Raw genomic sequence first — 12885 nt, forward strand, 5'->3', positions numbered from 1 at the left:
ATCCATCTGTACGGAAAGAGTGGATTATTAAAATACGGCGAGACTAAGGCCCCGACTTCCATGCAAGTTTTTCACGTGCCTGACACAGATTTCATCGGTTTTGTGGATATAAAATCCCTCACTGAAGCATCTGAAAAAAGATACTTTTAATTTTGATTATATTTTGAATTCCTTTAATTTCATTGAGTTTTGACATACAGACCCCTTTTAATTAATCACAGTTTAGCGATAGATTCCAAATCACCAGTGGTGTTTACGTCCACCTTGCTATATGTAACTGTGTAAGCGAGGTTTTGTATCATCTCATAAGCATTTTAAGTATGGTGTCCGATAGTCCATTTAAAATTGTAAAAAAAAAAAATGTTCGATATCGTGTATATAGCCTTCAGCAAAATTGCTGTATCCTCTTATAAATGATTTGTTAGGGATTTTCGATGTAGCTGACCACGCCGATATCCAAACGTCTGTTATCGTTGGCACGGTTGCGAGAGAGCGCGTCCACGCTGGATGACCTTCGCCTCACTTCGCCATTTTCTCGTAGTGAAGGACGCAAGTTTGTCAGGTCAGCCTCGGTTTTGTATTTTGGTGGCCGACGCGTGATGAACGTACATAGCATGGCAATCAAATAATTGATGGAAAGAATTACATAATTATGCTCAAAGTTTTTATTTTTCCGAGACCGTCCATCATGTTTCCGTTCTGGAACTAACGTGTTCTTGTATGAGATAATTTAATGGACGTGCGGTATCAGTTTCCCTTTAATGGCATGTACGCCGACATATGAAATTCTACACTCTATAAATATAAATGTAGCTAACATGGAAGTATAACAGCGGGCATGTAGTTCTTTTTTGTTTATATTGAACAAAAAATGATGAAAAAAGGAAAATTCTTTGTGTTTTCTGCTTCATCATTAAATTGTGTTTTTTTTTTATATTTAGGGTAAAAAACAAGAGGAAAGTTTTATTTTATTTGAAAAATCATACCAAGATGAATTTATTTCTGATTGTGTTCCTGTTCCACATAACGTTCATCATCATAGCAGAGACACGAAAATCAAAGGATTTCATAAAAAAAAATGTGATGGATTGCAAAAATGTATGTGTCCAAATGCAGTGGGGACCAAAATGCCAAAAAGAATCTGTCTCGGGTAAAATATGTTACCATATTTTTCAAGAAGACAATACATTAATAGTTTTTAAGTAGAACTACTTGTATTTTAGATGAAACGTCCTAATTTTAATTTATCTCTTAAGGAGTGATATTTGTCTTCTGTATGATATATCCAAAGTATTTTGCGTAGATTTTTTTAAAATATTAAGATATTACGGATTTAAAAAGTCATTTTTCTTTCCTCACCACAATTGTACAATTTGAAATAGAATGTTGAACTGTGTTTGAAATTAAGCAGGGGGATATCTTTGGCGGCTTGCAAGCGTTTGAAAAAATATCTTTTTCTGCTTCACAAAACTACTACAAAACAATTGCGTATGTTCATTTTCTAAACACTATTATAGACTTGAAGAAAATTATAAATGTAAGTAAAATTAATAAGAGATCAAATAGATAAAATATATCAAATTAATATTATTTTTCTGACAATCTACAACTTTGCTAGCTTTAAAAGCTTCCAATATATGCTTTCATTGCTTTCTGCTCTACCTTCTCTAAAAAACGACCCCTTTTAGAACAATGAAGATTTCATCTTAATAGATTATAACCTCGATTTATCAGCCATTTCGAATATTTGCAAATTCAAATGTAGCAGGATTGATGTTCAAACTTTTGTCAAGCTCATTATATAAAAGCCATCCAAAGTCTGCAGAATTTTACAATATACAAATAAAACGTATAAAGTGATTATATTTTTTAAACTAAAACTTTATCTTTCTCCGGGTCACCATCCCAATGAAGACATAATTTCAATTATTCATTTAAAAATTAATTAGAAAAATTACATATTTTTAATTTATATTTAGATAAGGTTTATAAAATTACTTATAATAAATATTGATGACACTAATTTTATTCAAATATTAGCTTGTCCACATACTTTACAACCCTCGTTACTATGGGTTTGAGTTAAAAATCTGGTAAGTGTTTTTCTCTCTTAGTTAACCAGCATTTTTTTTTTTTGGTTTATCGTACCATTCTATATCTTTAAATGACTTCTTTACCATATGTGAAAATAAGAAATGAAATAAATATAAAAAGCGAAAAAAAATATAAATAAAGAACTAAATTATTATCAAAATTAATATTCATTTTTGTCCATTTAGTAATATTATCTACTAGACCCTACATAGTAATATCTTTTTTTAAGTAAAAAAAAAACATTTAATCGTTTGAAATAGAAGTAGGTTCTCAACAATATCGGCAATATTGGCAACGGTAATTTTCTATTCTTAATATCAAAGGAAAAGAAAATGAACTTGGCCTGACCTTGCTTCTAATAACAGATAACAATCCAAATTTAATTTTACTGATAACATAATAAAGTTATTTTCTCTACCTGAATTCATGACAATTTCAATAATCTCTGATACAACAAACATGAGAAGAATCTTAACAAAAGCTTAAAAACACATATAATTTACAAAGAATATTCGGTCTGTCTTGAGTAGTTGGTAATAATTTTAGAATTAGAACTGTCTCCCAACTAGATTATTTGTAAAGTTCTTTTTTGTATAATACAGGTTCATGGATTCAAGAGAATTCTTTCAACCAGCCGGTTGCATTCCATGCATTTCTACAAGCCCATGTCCCCAAACTGGTTAAAATACGGAACGGTTCTCACCAATATTGGCAATGGATAAAATCCTAAAACCGGTATATTTACTGCTCCTGAGGATGGTGTCTATTCTTTTAACTGGTCGTTCCTTACAGTAAAAGGGGGAACAGCATTAATCGAAATGTATGTGGATGGCAAGGCGGTTGCTGGTGCTGTGATAACAGACCAAAAGAGCACGTGGGATAACACTACTGGGCATATGGTAGTATCTCTGAAGAAAAACAACAAAGTTTGGACTCAGAATACTCATAAGACTACGCTCTTATTATACCTATTTTTCTGGATTCAAGATCTAAAACAAAATAACTAACAAAAGAAAATCAAGAAAATACCATTATTGCTAAAATCTTATGAAACATTAAATAATGTTTTGTGTAAACTCCAATCTGCGCGTTGTGTTCAATTTTGTGTTTGTCTTCCCTTGAACATTGAAATTTCATTTACTGTAAGTACTTTTTGAAATAAGATAAGTACATTTTGCAACGTAGAAAATTGAATGTTTTTTTAAAATGTAATTGTTTGAATTGGTAAACCTGTATTTGTTTAATGCCACCTTTTAGAATGCAAATTTTTCAATTAGCCTACGTATATTTCGATGTCGAAGATGTTTTGCAGAAAGATTACTAAAAGAGTTTAAAGATCTGCAGATACAGTTTTGTATTTCATTTGGCGTGAAACCAATCCTGATTTTGATAGATATTTCATCGTGAATACTGTTGATGTTGAATACTGGTCGTTATCTCCATTCATGATAATCCTTCTTCAACTGCTGTTCTTTAAGAATCCGATTTCTAGAGCCATTTGAACGGAAATTACTTATTTCTAAACATCTCCTATATACGAGGACTGTTCAATAAATAATGTCCTCGTTACTCGAAAAGAAGCAAAAGACGCTTTTCAATGATCGAGTCTTCATGATTTAACTTATTAATCTCTTTTAATTAAAACACATGTCCGTAACATTTTTTATCCAGTTTCTGGTTGTTTTTAGAACTCATTTTTGGGTATGACCCATAATATACTGGAAAATGGCAGATCCAATGATTTCCTGGACTTGTTTCTTCCTTCTGAAAGGTGTTTTTTCAAGTTTAGAAATAGAAACAAGTCAAAAGGTCAAAGATCTGGCGAATATTGTTAATGTGAAGAAACATTAACTTTCTGTTTATTCCGAAAACCCCTTTACTCTTCGAGACGTGCGGGTTTGGACGCTGTCATGAAGAAATTTAATGTAGTGGATTCCTGATTCTAGGTCCTTCCTCTAATAAACCTTTCGACTTTTTTTGCAAAAAATTGCTTTATAGACTCCTCCAGTCCTACATCATCAAATAGTATTTGTTGAAATTTGAAAAACATTACATAAGTTGTCATATTTTTTGTTGGCAAGGGCGGTACCCATTTTTGATGCCTATTATAAAAATTTTTATCATTGAAATCCACCTGCTCATTTGTCAATTAAACAGGCATAAGTTGCTGTAAATGTCACACATTTCAGTGAATATTTCTTTGGGATTTTTAACAAGTTTTACAGCAGCTTTAATGATGCTTTTATTTTCACTCTAGTTTACTGATTCTTTTCCATTCATTTGCAATGCAGTGTCTCGAATAGCCCTTGTTTCCCAGCCTCTCACGATGAAACTATGTGATGAAAAGTGGTCACATTAGCTGTTATAAATTCATTAAAGATTCAATAATAAGAGAAAATCAAGTTTAATGTCATATGATATCTGTATTGTATGTCATACAGTTCAGGACATCATTTATTGAACAGCCCTCGTATCTTCGAAATATGGACGAAATTTTCATTTTTTCAAATGCTGGGACATATGTATAATTATATGCTTTTGTTGCTATAAAGGGAAATGGGAACCCCCTTCAGCTATTGATTATTTCATTAAAGGGTTAACAGTACTTATCAGTCATTCTATGTTTCCGATAGCTGGTTTACGTTTTTCTACTCATCATTGCTTGAAAAGGGTGTAAGAATTTAGATTTTCTAAATAATTCTTGATAATTTATCTAATGTAGACCATTGCTGCTATAAAAAGAAATTATAATCCACCCTCAATATTTTGTAAATACTTGTAGTTGCACATGTTCATTTCTTTGTTATATTGCAGAAAGCATTATAAACATTTATACATTTTCCCTTTTCCTCTACCTTTCAATTAACATAAAACCCTCATTTTCCCTCATATGCAGAAACATATCATTATGTCATAAATAGAAAAGGAAATTCCGTTCAACAATTGTCCCCTTCAGCAAGTGGTTCTCAGGTTCTTACATTAATAAACATTTTGTTTTTACAGCTCACTTAATAATTCACAAGCGGAGTCATCTTTAACTTTGCCGAAATTTAATATAATGTTTTTTTTTTTAAAAAAACAGAAATCTATTTTTGATAACATGTAGCTAAAAGTATCATGAAAAGCCTCTTAATATGACACTAATAACGTATAAAAATATGCATATATGCATAAGATTTGAAAATTTTCCACGGATTTTTTTTTTATTTACTCTTGAAGAACTCAAAATTACTAAATTTCCTTTTTTAGATACATTTTCTGAAACTATATCAGTTGACCTGCCCTTTTTCTTAATGTGGGGATATTTTAAGAACAAATTATCAGATGCTTTGTATACTATCTTATTAATCAATGATTTTTTTTCCGTTTATAAGATACCGTTTAATATTACAGTGTAATTTATTTCAACTGTCATGTTCTCATTTCTCTAAAAGTACCCAAATTCAGAAAAGAAAAATTTTTGAGTTTTAAATGTTAATGTTTGATGTCACATTATAGCTAACATAATTTCTGCGTGTTTTATATTTTGAGAATAAAACTATCGCCAAAAATGCGAAAAATAGATCAGCGCGAAAAAAAACCCCGGATTTACGGTAATTAAGTTAAAAATTAAATAAAACCTTTCATAGAAGTCATGTTAAGCCTGCTATCCCTACATTGTACTTTTAAGCCAAGCTTTTTTTTTACAAGCTAACCCCATCTCAACAACATGAGATAAATATATTGAGAAAGGGGATAACACAACCACTTTATTTTCACTTAAAAAACTTTACAACCGTTCCAGACTTCGATATGTCATAATTGCACAAAACACAATCTTTTAAAATGAGAATAAAAAAAAGATTTTACAGTTAACATTATGAACAACATTATATCAAGCTCGAAGCTGCGGAAACTTATACATGCAATACTGCCCATTATATTTAAGAAATATTTTTAATAGTACGCTGCGTTTACTAATTACTTAAAGATTTCCGAGTGATTTTATCTGATTAAACTTCGGATTAACACATGTCAAATGACAACGAGTCAGCATTTTTTAATCAGTATATTTATTTTATTATATGATGACACAGATAAAAAATGTCTCTTTATGGTACAACAAATTCTCTTTTATCTATATTTTGTCAGACACGTTTACTTGCTGCATGTGATTATTACATAGAAAATTCTGCTTATAGATTTCTTCGAACCAATGATAAAATTTGCTGACAGTTATTAATATATTGTTTTGACTTTGACCATAAGTACTTAGATACGTGAACTGATAAATCATACTTTGTACGGACAGTCAAACATGATTTAAATTATTTAAAAAACAGTCAAAAATGCCCATATAATTCTAACTTAGAATTTGGAAATAATCGATGTGTAGATATGCTTTATTGATTGTGTAACTTTCTTGAATGTTTATTTAAAAAATCACATGAAAACACTCGTCTGTCATTCAAATAACTGAAGGTTGACTGAAGGCTAACACAAAGTTGACGAAAAAGAAAAGTTGTGTCATAAAGGCTAACACAAAGTTGACGAAAAAGAAAAGTTGTGTCATAAAGCAACTTTTCCTTCCCTTTCATGGACGTTTCAGTCTACTGAAGGTGAATTTCTTCCTGTGATAAACCGATGAAATATATATGTTCTATAGCGAACAGCATAAAATGTAAAATGTCCAATAAACAATACAAAAATAAGAGCAGAACAAACACAGTCCCCGAAATGATGGAAAACCCTCCGAAATATCAGTGGGAGTCCAGGTCACCAATCTTTTAAGAAATATAACGTTAAAATAGTTGTAAAATATTTCACAAAATGTTTAATTTGAGGTTGATTTTAGATATTAATATTTATAGCCTTTATTCCTTGTCATGGACATTTTACTGTACTAAAAGATCTTTAATTACTCTTTTGATAAATAGTAAAATACTTTAATTTCTACATAAAGTACCGGTTAACCGATGAGCGTTGTTTGAAAAAAGTCATACACAAGGTGGGATACAGACACACAGGAAGGAGAAATAGACGGGGCATCGATCACACGTATTTCCTAAATCATATGTATTTTCAGTTCAGGAATAACAATCCTATCAATGGCTCTATGATGTTTTTCAAGCCACTGGCCTGCCTGGTAAAATTTTTCAAAAACAATTTCGGAGTGTATGTTTATAATCACGCAAATTAATTGTTTGACTACATCCGAAAACCGACACATTAGAAGGCTATTCATGAATCATTATAATTATAACGGAACTAACTAAGACTTAAGGGTACAGATATCATGAATCTTTGACTACAGCGATATCAATATAAGAATTATTTAAGTAAAAAAAAAAAAAGAAAAGAAAAATGAGTTTCAAGGATCATGCTACACAAATAAAATTCTTTTAAAAAGCACAACAAGCACTTTAAAACAATATATGCTAAAAATTGTCTTAAATTATAACAAAAATAATGTGGTTTTGGTTTTTCGAACCACTACATGAGACGCTTTAAAACTATTCATTTTACCTAATAAAATGGCAACAAACAATTGTTACAATTAATATAAAAGCAAAACAGGTCAACAGAATCACTAAATCTCTAGTATAAACGATGTTATATATATTGAGATAATTTAAGGCTGAAAAGTGTAACCGTATTTAACAAATAAGGGTATATAAGCCTTAACTTTTTGATCAAACAAGCCAAGCGTCTACATTACATTAAACTGATGAAATGTCTACAGCCATGGATGACCGCGATAAAGACACAGTAAAAACGGTAGTAATCGATGTTGGATCACAAAATATCAGTGCCGGTTTTTCTGGGGAGGAAGGTCCAATAGTGGAGATTCCAAACGTTATTGCAGTATCAAAACCAGTATGTATTTTTAAGCGCCCGGATCGATAGATCCAGGGCGTATATTGTTTTTGTCCCGTCTGTTTGTCTTTTATTCTGTTTATCTGTTTGTCTGTTTATCTGTTTTTCTGTCTGTCTGTTATCAAATTTAACCGTCGCCATAACTTTTGAACCATACGAGATAGAGACTTCATATTTGGTAACATACTCCACGAATAAAGTCCTTTCAAACGACGGCAAGGTCAATGATCTTGTGACCTTGACTGTTACCTATATGCTAAAAATAGCTTTATCCACTTTTTGCCATAAAGTTTGAACAATAGGAGATAGGGAATTCATATCTGGTATACATACTCGACCAATATATTAAAGTTCTTTCAAACAACACCAAGGCCAATGACCATGTGACCTTGACTGTGACCAATATGCTAAAAATAGATTTTTGAACTTTGTTGCCGAGGGGCGCATAGTGTTTCACAAACACATCTTGTTTGTATTGTTTTTATGCATTAAATAATTTTGGACACAAGTTGAAAAAAAGAAGTATTTTCACTAAAAATAACAACAATAAAACAATAACTAGAATTACCGTGAGCACCGAGCTCACTAAATGATACCGCGCCTATCATATCATTAAAATGCCAAAGTCCAAGTTCTGCTCTAGGACCTTCAATATTATAAAATGAATAGCAGTGTCTATGTCTTGCTTTGGAAACCAGAAAACTGTGTTTGACCAAAAAGTAAAAATAGAGGTACTCAATGGTGTTCATTCTGCGACAAAGTGTCGTGTTTCAAGTTGTATGTTATATAAATATGATATGTTAAATCAATTAAGCGCATCTGCCCAAAATGGAGATTTATTTTTCAAAGAACTATCCAATAAATGTAGTGCAGAAAAACTGTTTTATGTTTTACGTACGTGAATGTGTTTATTTTGGCCCCGACATAGTGTAAATATTAATTTTATGCCCGCGACAATGTATAAAACAATTTGACACAGTTAGAGCTATATTACGATCAGAAAACATAACAACATAAATTTTCTCTAACTGTTATTTCAATCAATCAAATCTACGATCTTTGAATTTTTTTTATGCAAAACACTGAATTATTTTTTATTATTATGCTTCCTGTCAGTTTGTCTCTATATAGCCCATACCCTACTATTCTCGCATAGTGGTCTAAGGATTTATATAGCGTAAGCATACTATGCCGAAATAATGCACGCCCTTATTTACAGAATAAAATTCTTCAATGCATTCGCCGGGATCGATCTCACGACCAGGAGATTGTCAGCCCGATGCCTTATCGATTACGCCACAGAGACGATCACTGATTAGAGGAATTTTATTAAATATATAAACTTAATTTATACAATTGACACAAAGAGGAAAAAATAGACAAATATTATTTGAAAACAGTTACAGTGGACCTTCAGATATCCGGACGCCAGATATCCGGATGCTTCAATATCCGGACGATTTTTCATCGGAACGAAATTTTAAAATGTTATTCTGTCTTGTTTAACTGGTGATTCAGATATCCGGATGCTTCACATATCCGGACAAATTGACTGGGAACCAAAGCGTCCGGATAAATGAGGGTCCACTGTATATATTATTCTAAGGGACCTTAGATTAATGTATACAACAAAGTTTCAAACTAATTACACACAGATCGTTGATGAACTGATTTCATAGGGTCATTAAAACGCTTTTTTATATGACGCTTGATTGAAGGATGTAAAAAAAAATTATCAATGAGAATCGACGTCTGCAAACAAACAACAATATAATAACAAAACAGAAAATAAAGGTGAGTTGCTTTGGGACGGAAAATCCCGACTTATTTAGAGAAAATACTCGTAACCAGAATAACTAAGCATGCAACCAATTTTAGCATGAAGATTTTGAATGAGTTCTTGCAAGCGCGCTGTGTTAGCACCGATATTTTCAGGAAAAAGTCAAATGAATTGCCGCATTAATAATTACAACAGTCAGCATAATAATAACAATAGTGTTGCATTATGCATGTACTATGCCTAAATAGTAGGCAGGGTTTGACACATAGTGCATTCGCCTCCGGCTCGTGCACCATGTGTCAAACCCTGCCTACTATTTCGGCATAGTACATGCATAATGCAACACTATTATATAAATAGGGTACATTTTGTTTGCAATATGACCACAACATTTTTCCATGAATCATTCACACGACTTTATTGATGTATTGTTGAATTAAAGGTACCCTTAAAGGTACTTGGACACAGATTTGAAGTTATTATTTACTCCATAATATTACGACTTATATATTTTAATAGCATTTCACACAAAAATTAATTAAAAATCTTATTTCATTTAAAAGATATTGAAATTTCACATTTTTCGGCGGGTTTGATTGACATATCCTTGCACTCTCACAAATTTAATTTTATTCTTACTTTATTAAAATATATAATTCGTGATATAATACAGAAAAAAATGAGAAAATATTAACTTCAAATCTGTGTCCAAGTACCTTTAAGAGTATTCACTACTATAAAATTTCTTTTAAAAAATCACGGTAATTTGCTCAATTGACAAAAGATTTTATAATTTACTTTTGTTATACAGGGATGTTATACAGGTACTTAAAAATACCTGGGTTAAGTACCTACAGCATGTAGATACTTTAACAAATAACTAGATGTTTACAATTTTTTTCCCAAGCGTATAAATGTTTTAAACATTTGTGTTTCTGTATGTTGAAAAATGGACGGGGAGGGGGTACAGCTTGTTCATGTTTTAATATGTAAGTATACATTAAAATATATTGGAGTTATTCTAATTGATTTCATTATCCACTTATACATTTTTATACCCCACGATCAGAAAGTGGGGGTGTATAGTGATCCCTTTTTGCAAATCATTTCTAGTTTCTAACTATCATTGAGGACCTGGCTTTCTCATCTAACGACACAATGATTCCTTGAGTATATTTACTTTATTTAATCAGTTATACAATATTTAAAAATCATGTCAATGGCAGCATCACCTAAAGTATTTCTGCATTTTCTCGAATACATTTTCTCTAGTATTGTACATACTATTAAAAAATTCTTTCCCTGATTTTCACAATGCTAGTACTTATTTTGTAAAGTAGCAGTTACATGTATTTCGGCACTTTTAGGACTATGTATTGTATTCAGTTTTTACCAAAAGTTTATAACGGAATTTTGGGTTTTTAATGAAAGGATATACTTTTTAAATTGACGATACGACTGACTTGTACAATTTAAACAGAGACAAACTGTAAAAATGTAAAAATAAGTCTCTTCATAAAAATCCTTTCAGAGAAGCGCAGACTTTGACAGTTGACGACTTACTCTTACACTAGGGCGGTGTATGGAAGCTTTTTAAAAATAAATAGCTCAAAATTTACTTAAACGAAAAAATCGGCAATTTCAATGCACATATAAGTTGTCGAAGACAACCACCCTTCCCTCAACTCCCGGCCTTCTAATGTTAGCCCCCTAACACCAAACCCATTTCAACTAGAAAGGTTTTCGTATCTTTTGTCAATCCTGTACCTTCATACAGGATACTTGTTTAAATGTCCAAGTCAACATTCAACAGTAAAAGTTACTGTCTTCCCTAAAGACTAATACTGCTCAATAAAAATAAACAGTTTTCAATGTTAACATACACTTCTATTTAATTTTGCCTTACTTCATAAAAAAAGTATGGCATCTTATACGTTTCTTGCTATTATTTGTAAATTTACCCTATTTTCAGTGAAAATCTACTTGAACTCGTAAAATTTTGAAGATGGCAATACCTTAACGTCAAACATGTGAAACGTATCTTGCAATTGTTATAAAAACACACAAACATATTATCCATTCTTTCTGATTTGTTTTCGTACCTTTGTGAAAGGCCTCTTTACGCCTATGCTAAGCACTCATTCAAGCGCGATTGTGAAGTGAAGGCTCTTAATCGTAAAGCGCCTACACGGACCGACTTCAGTTGAAAAGATCTTATCAAAAAGTTCTGCGAATCACAAAGCAACATCCCTATACATTACATTAAACTAAAAATTTTCTGGTAGTTATTTAAAAACATTACATTATACAACATTTTAAAATGCAATGGAGCAGATATCCACAAGCATCCATTTTGAAAGCAGGAGTACAGGAACCTATTTATTTTATCACACTCAAGTCCTTGATAAGATATCAAAATAACCTAAATTGGTTTTAAATCTTCCCAGAAAATATCTTGTCCCTATTTTTTTTTATTTTTCAGGTAACTCAATGAATCTAATAATACAAGGTTTTGAAATAAAAATATATGAAAGAGTTTACTTTTTTGTTATCCATTTAATATTGAGACAGAGGAAAAGAATATGCGAATGAATTAGGAAAAATATTTGACTCTGCTTATTTGTCGCAAAACAAGGCTAGGTAGGAGAGATTTGACAGCAATGCTTCGGGTTAAAACATGGTCTTTTGCTTACTTTAAAATTAAATTGCTATTATCAAAACATTTGTTATAAGTACATGTATGTAGATAATGTATTTTATAATTTGATGTATTTTCATTTGGTTTACTTGCAGTCTTTGCTTAATCCAATAAGCCAAACTCTGATTGGAGAAGAAGCTGAGGAGAAAAAACCCGTGGCCTTCGACATTATTTACCCAGTCAAAAAGAAAATCATCACAGATCCCGATGCCTTGTTCAAGGTCTTGGATGAAGTACTGCTAAAAAGGATGGCATTAGATACTTCAAAATGCAAAATTATTATTGCGGCAGAATGTCCAGACAAAGACAAGCTGTTAGAAGCCCTTTTTGAAAAATATAATCCTACTGAAATTTTTCTTACAAATCAAGATTTTCTTTCGCTCTGTGCCTCTGGTCTTTCAGATGGACTGGTTGTCAATTTTGGGGAAGGTACATCTCATGTCACTCCATTCATTGA

The 12885-nt window shown here is 31.6% G+C and overlaps 1 protein-coding gene across 1 annotated transcript; it reads left to right on the top strand.

The window, feature by feature from the left end:
- Positions 1-7806: 7806 nt before the first annotated feature.
- On the top strand, positions 7807-12857 carry LOC134263264 (uncharacterized; the record flags this gene model as incomplete). Its single annotated transcript, XM_062745592.1, has 2 exons — positions 7807-7950; positions 12524-12857. Coding segments are annotated over exons 1-2 (478 nt in total), but the record flags the coding sequence as incomplete, so codon positions are not given.
- Between the last annotated feature and the right edge of the window lie 28 nt (positions 12858-12885).

The sequence above is a fragment of the Saccostrea cucullata genome, unplaced genomic scaffold, assembly GCF_032062105.1.
Source record: "Saccostrea cucullata isolate Sc308-1 unplaced genomic scaffold, CSIRO_AGI_Scuc_v1 ctg11437, whole genome shotgun sequence".
NCBI lineage: Eukaryota > Metazoa > Mollusca > Bivalvia > Ostreida > Ostreidae > Saccostrea > Saccostrea cuccullata.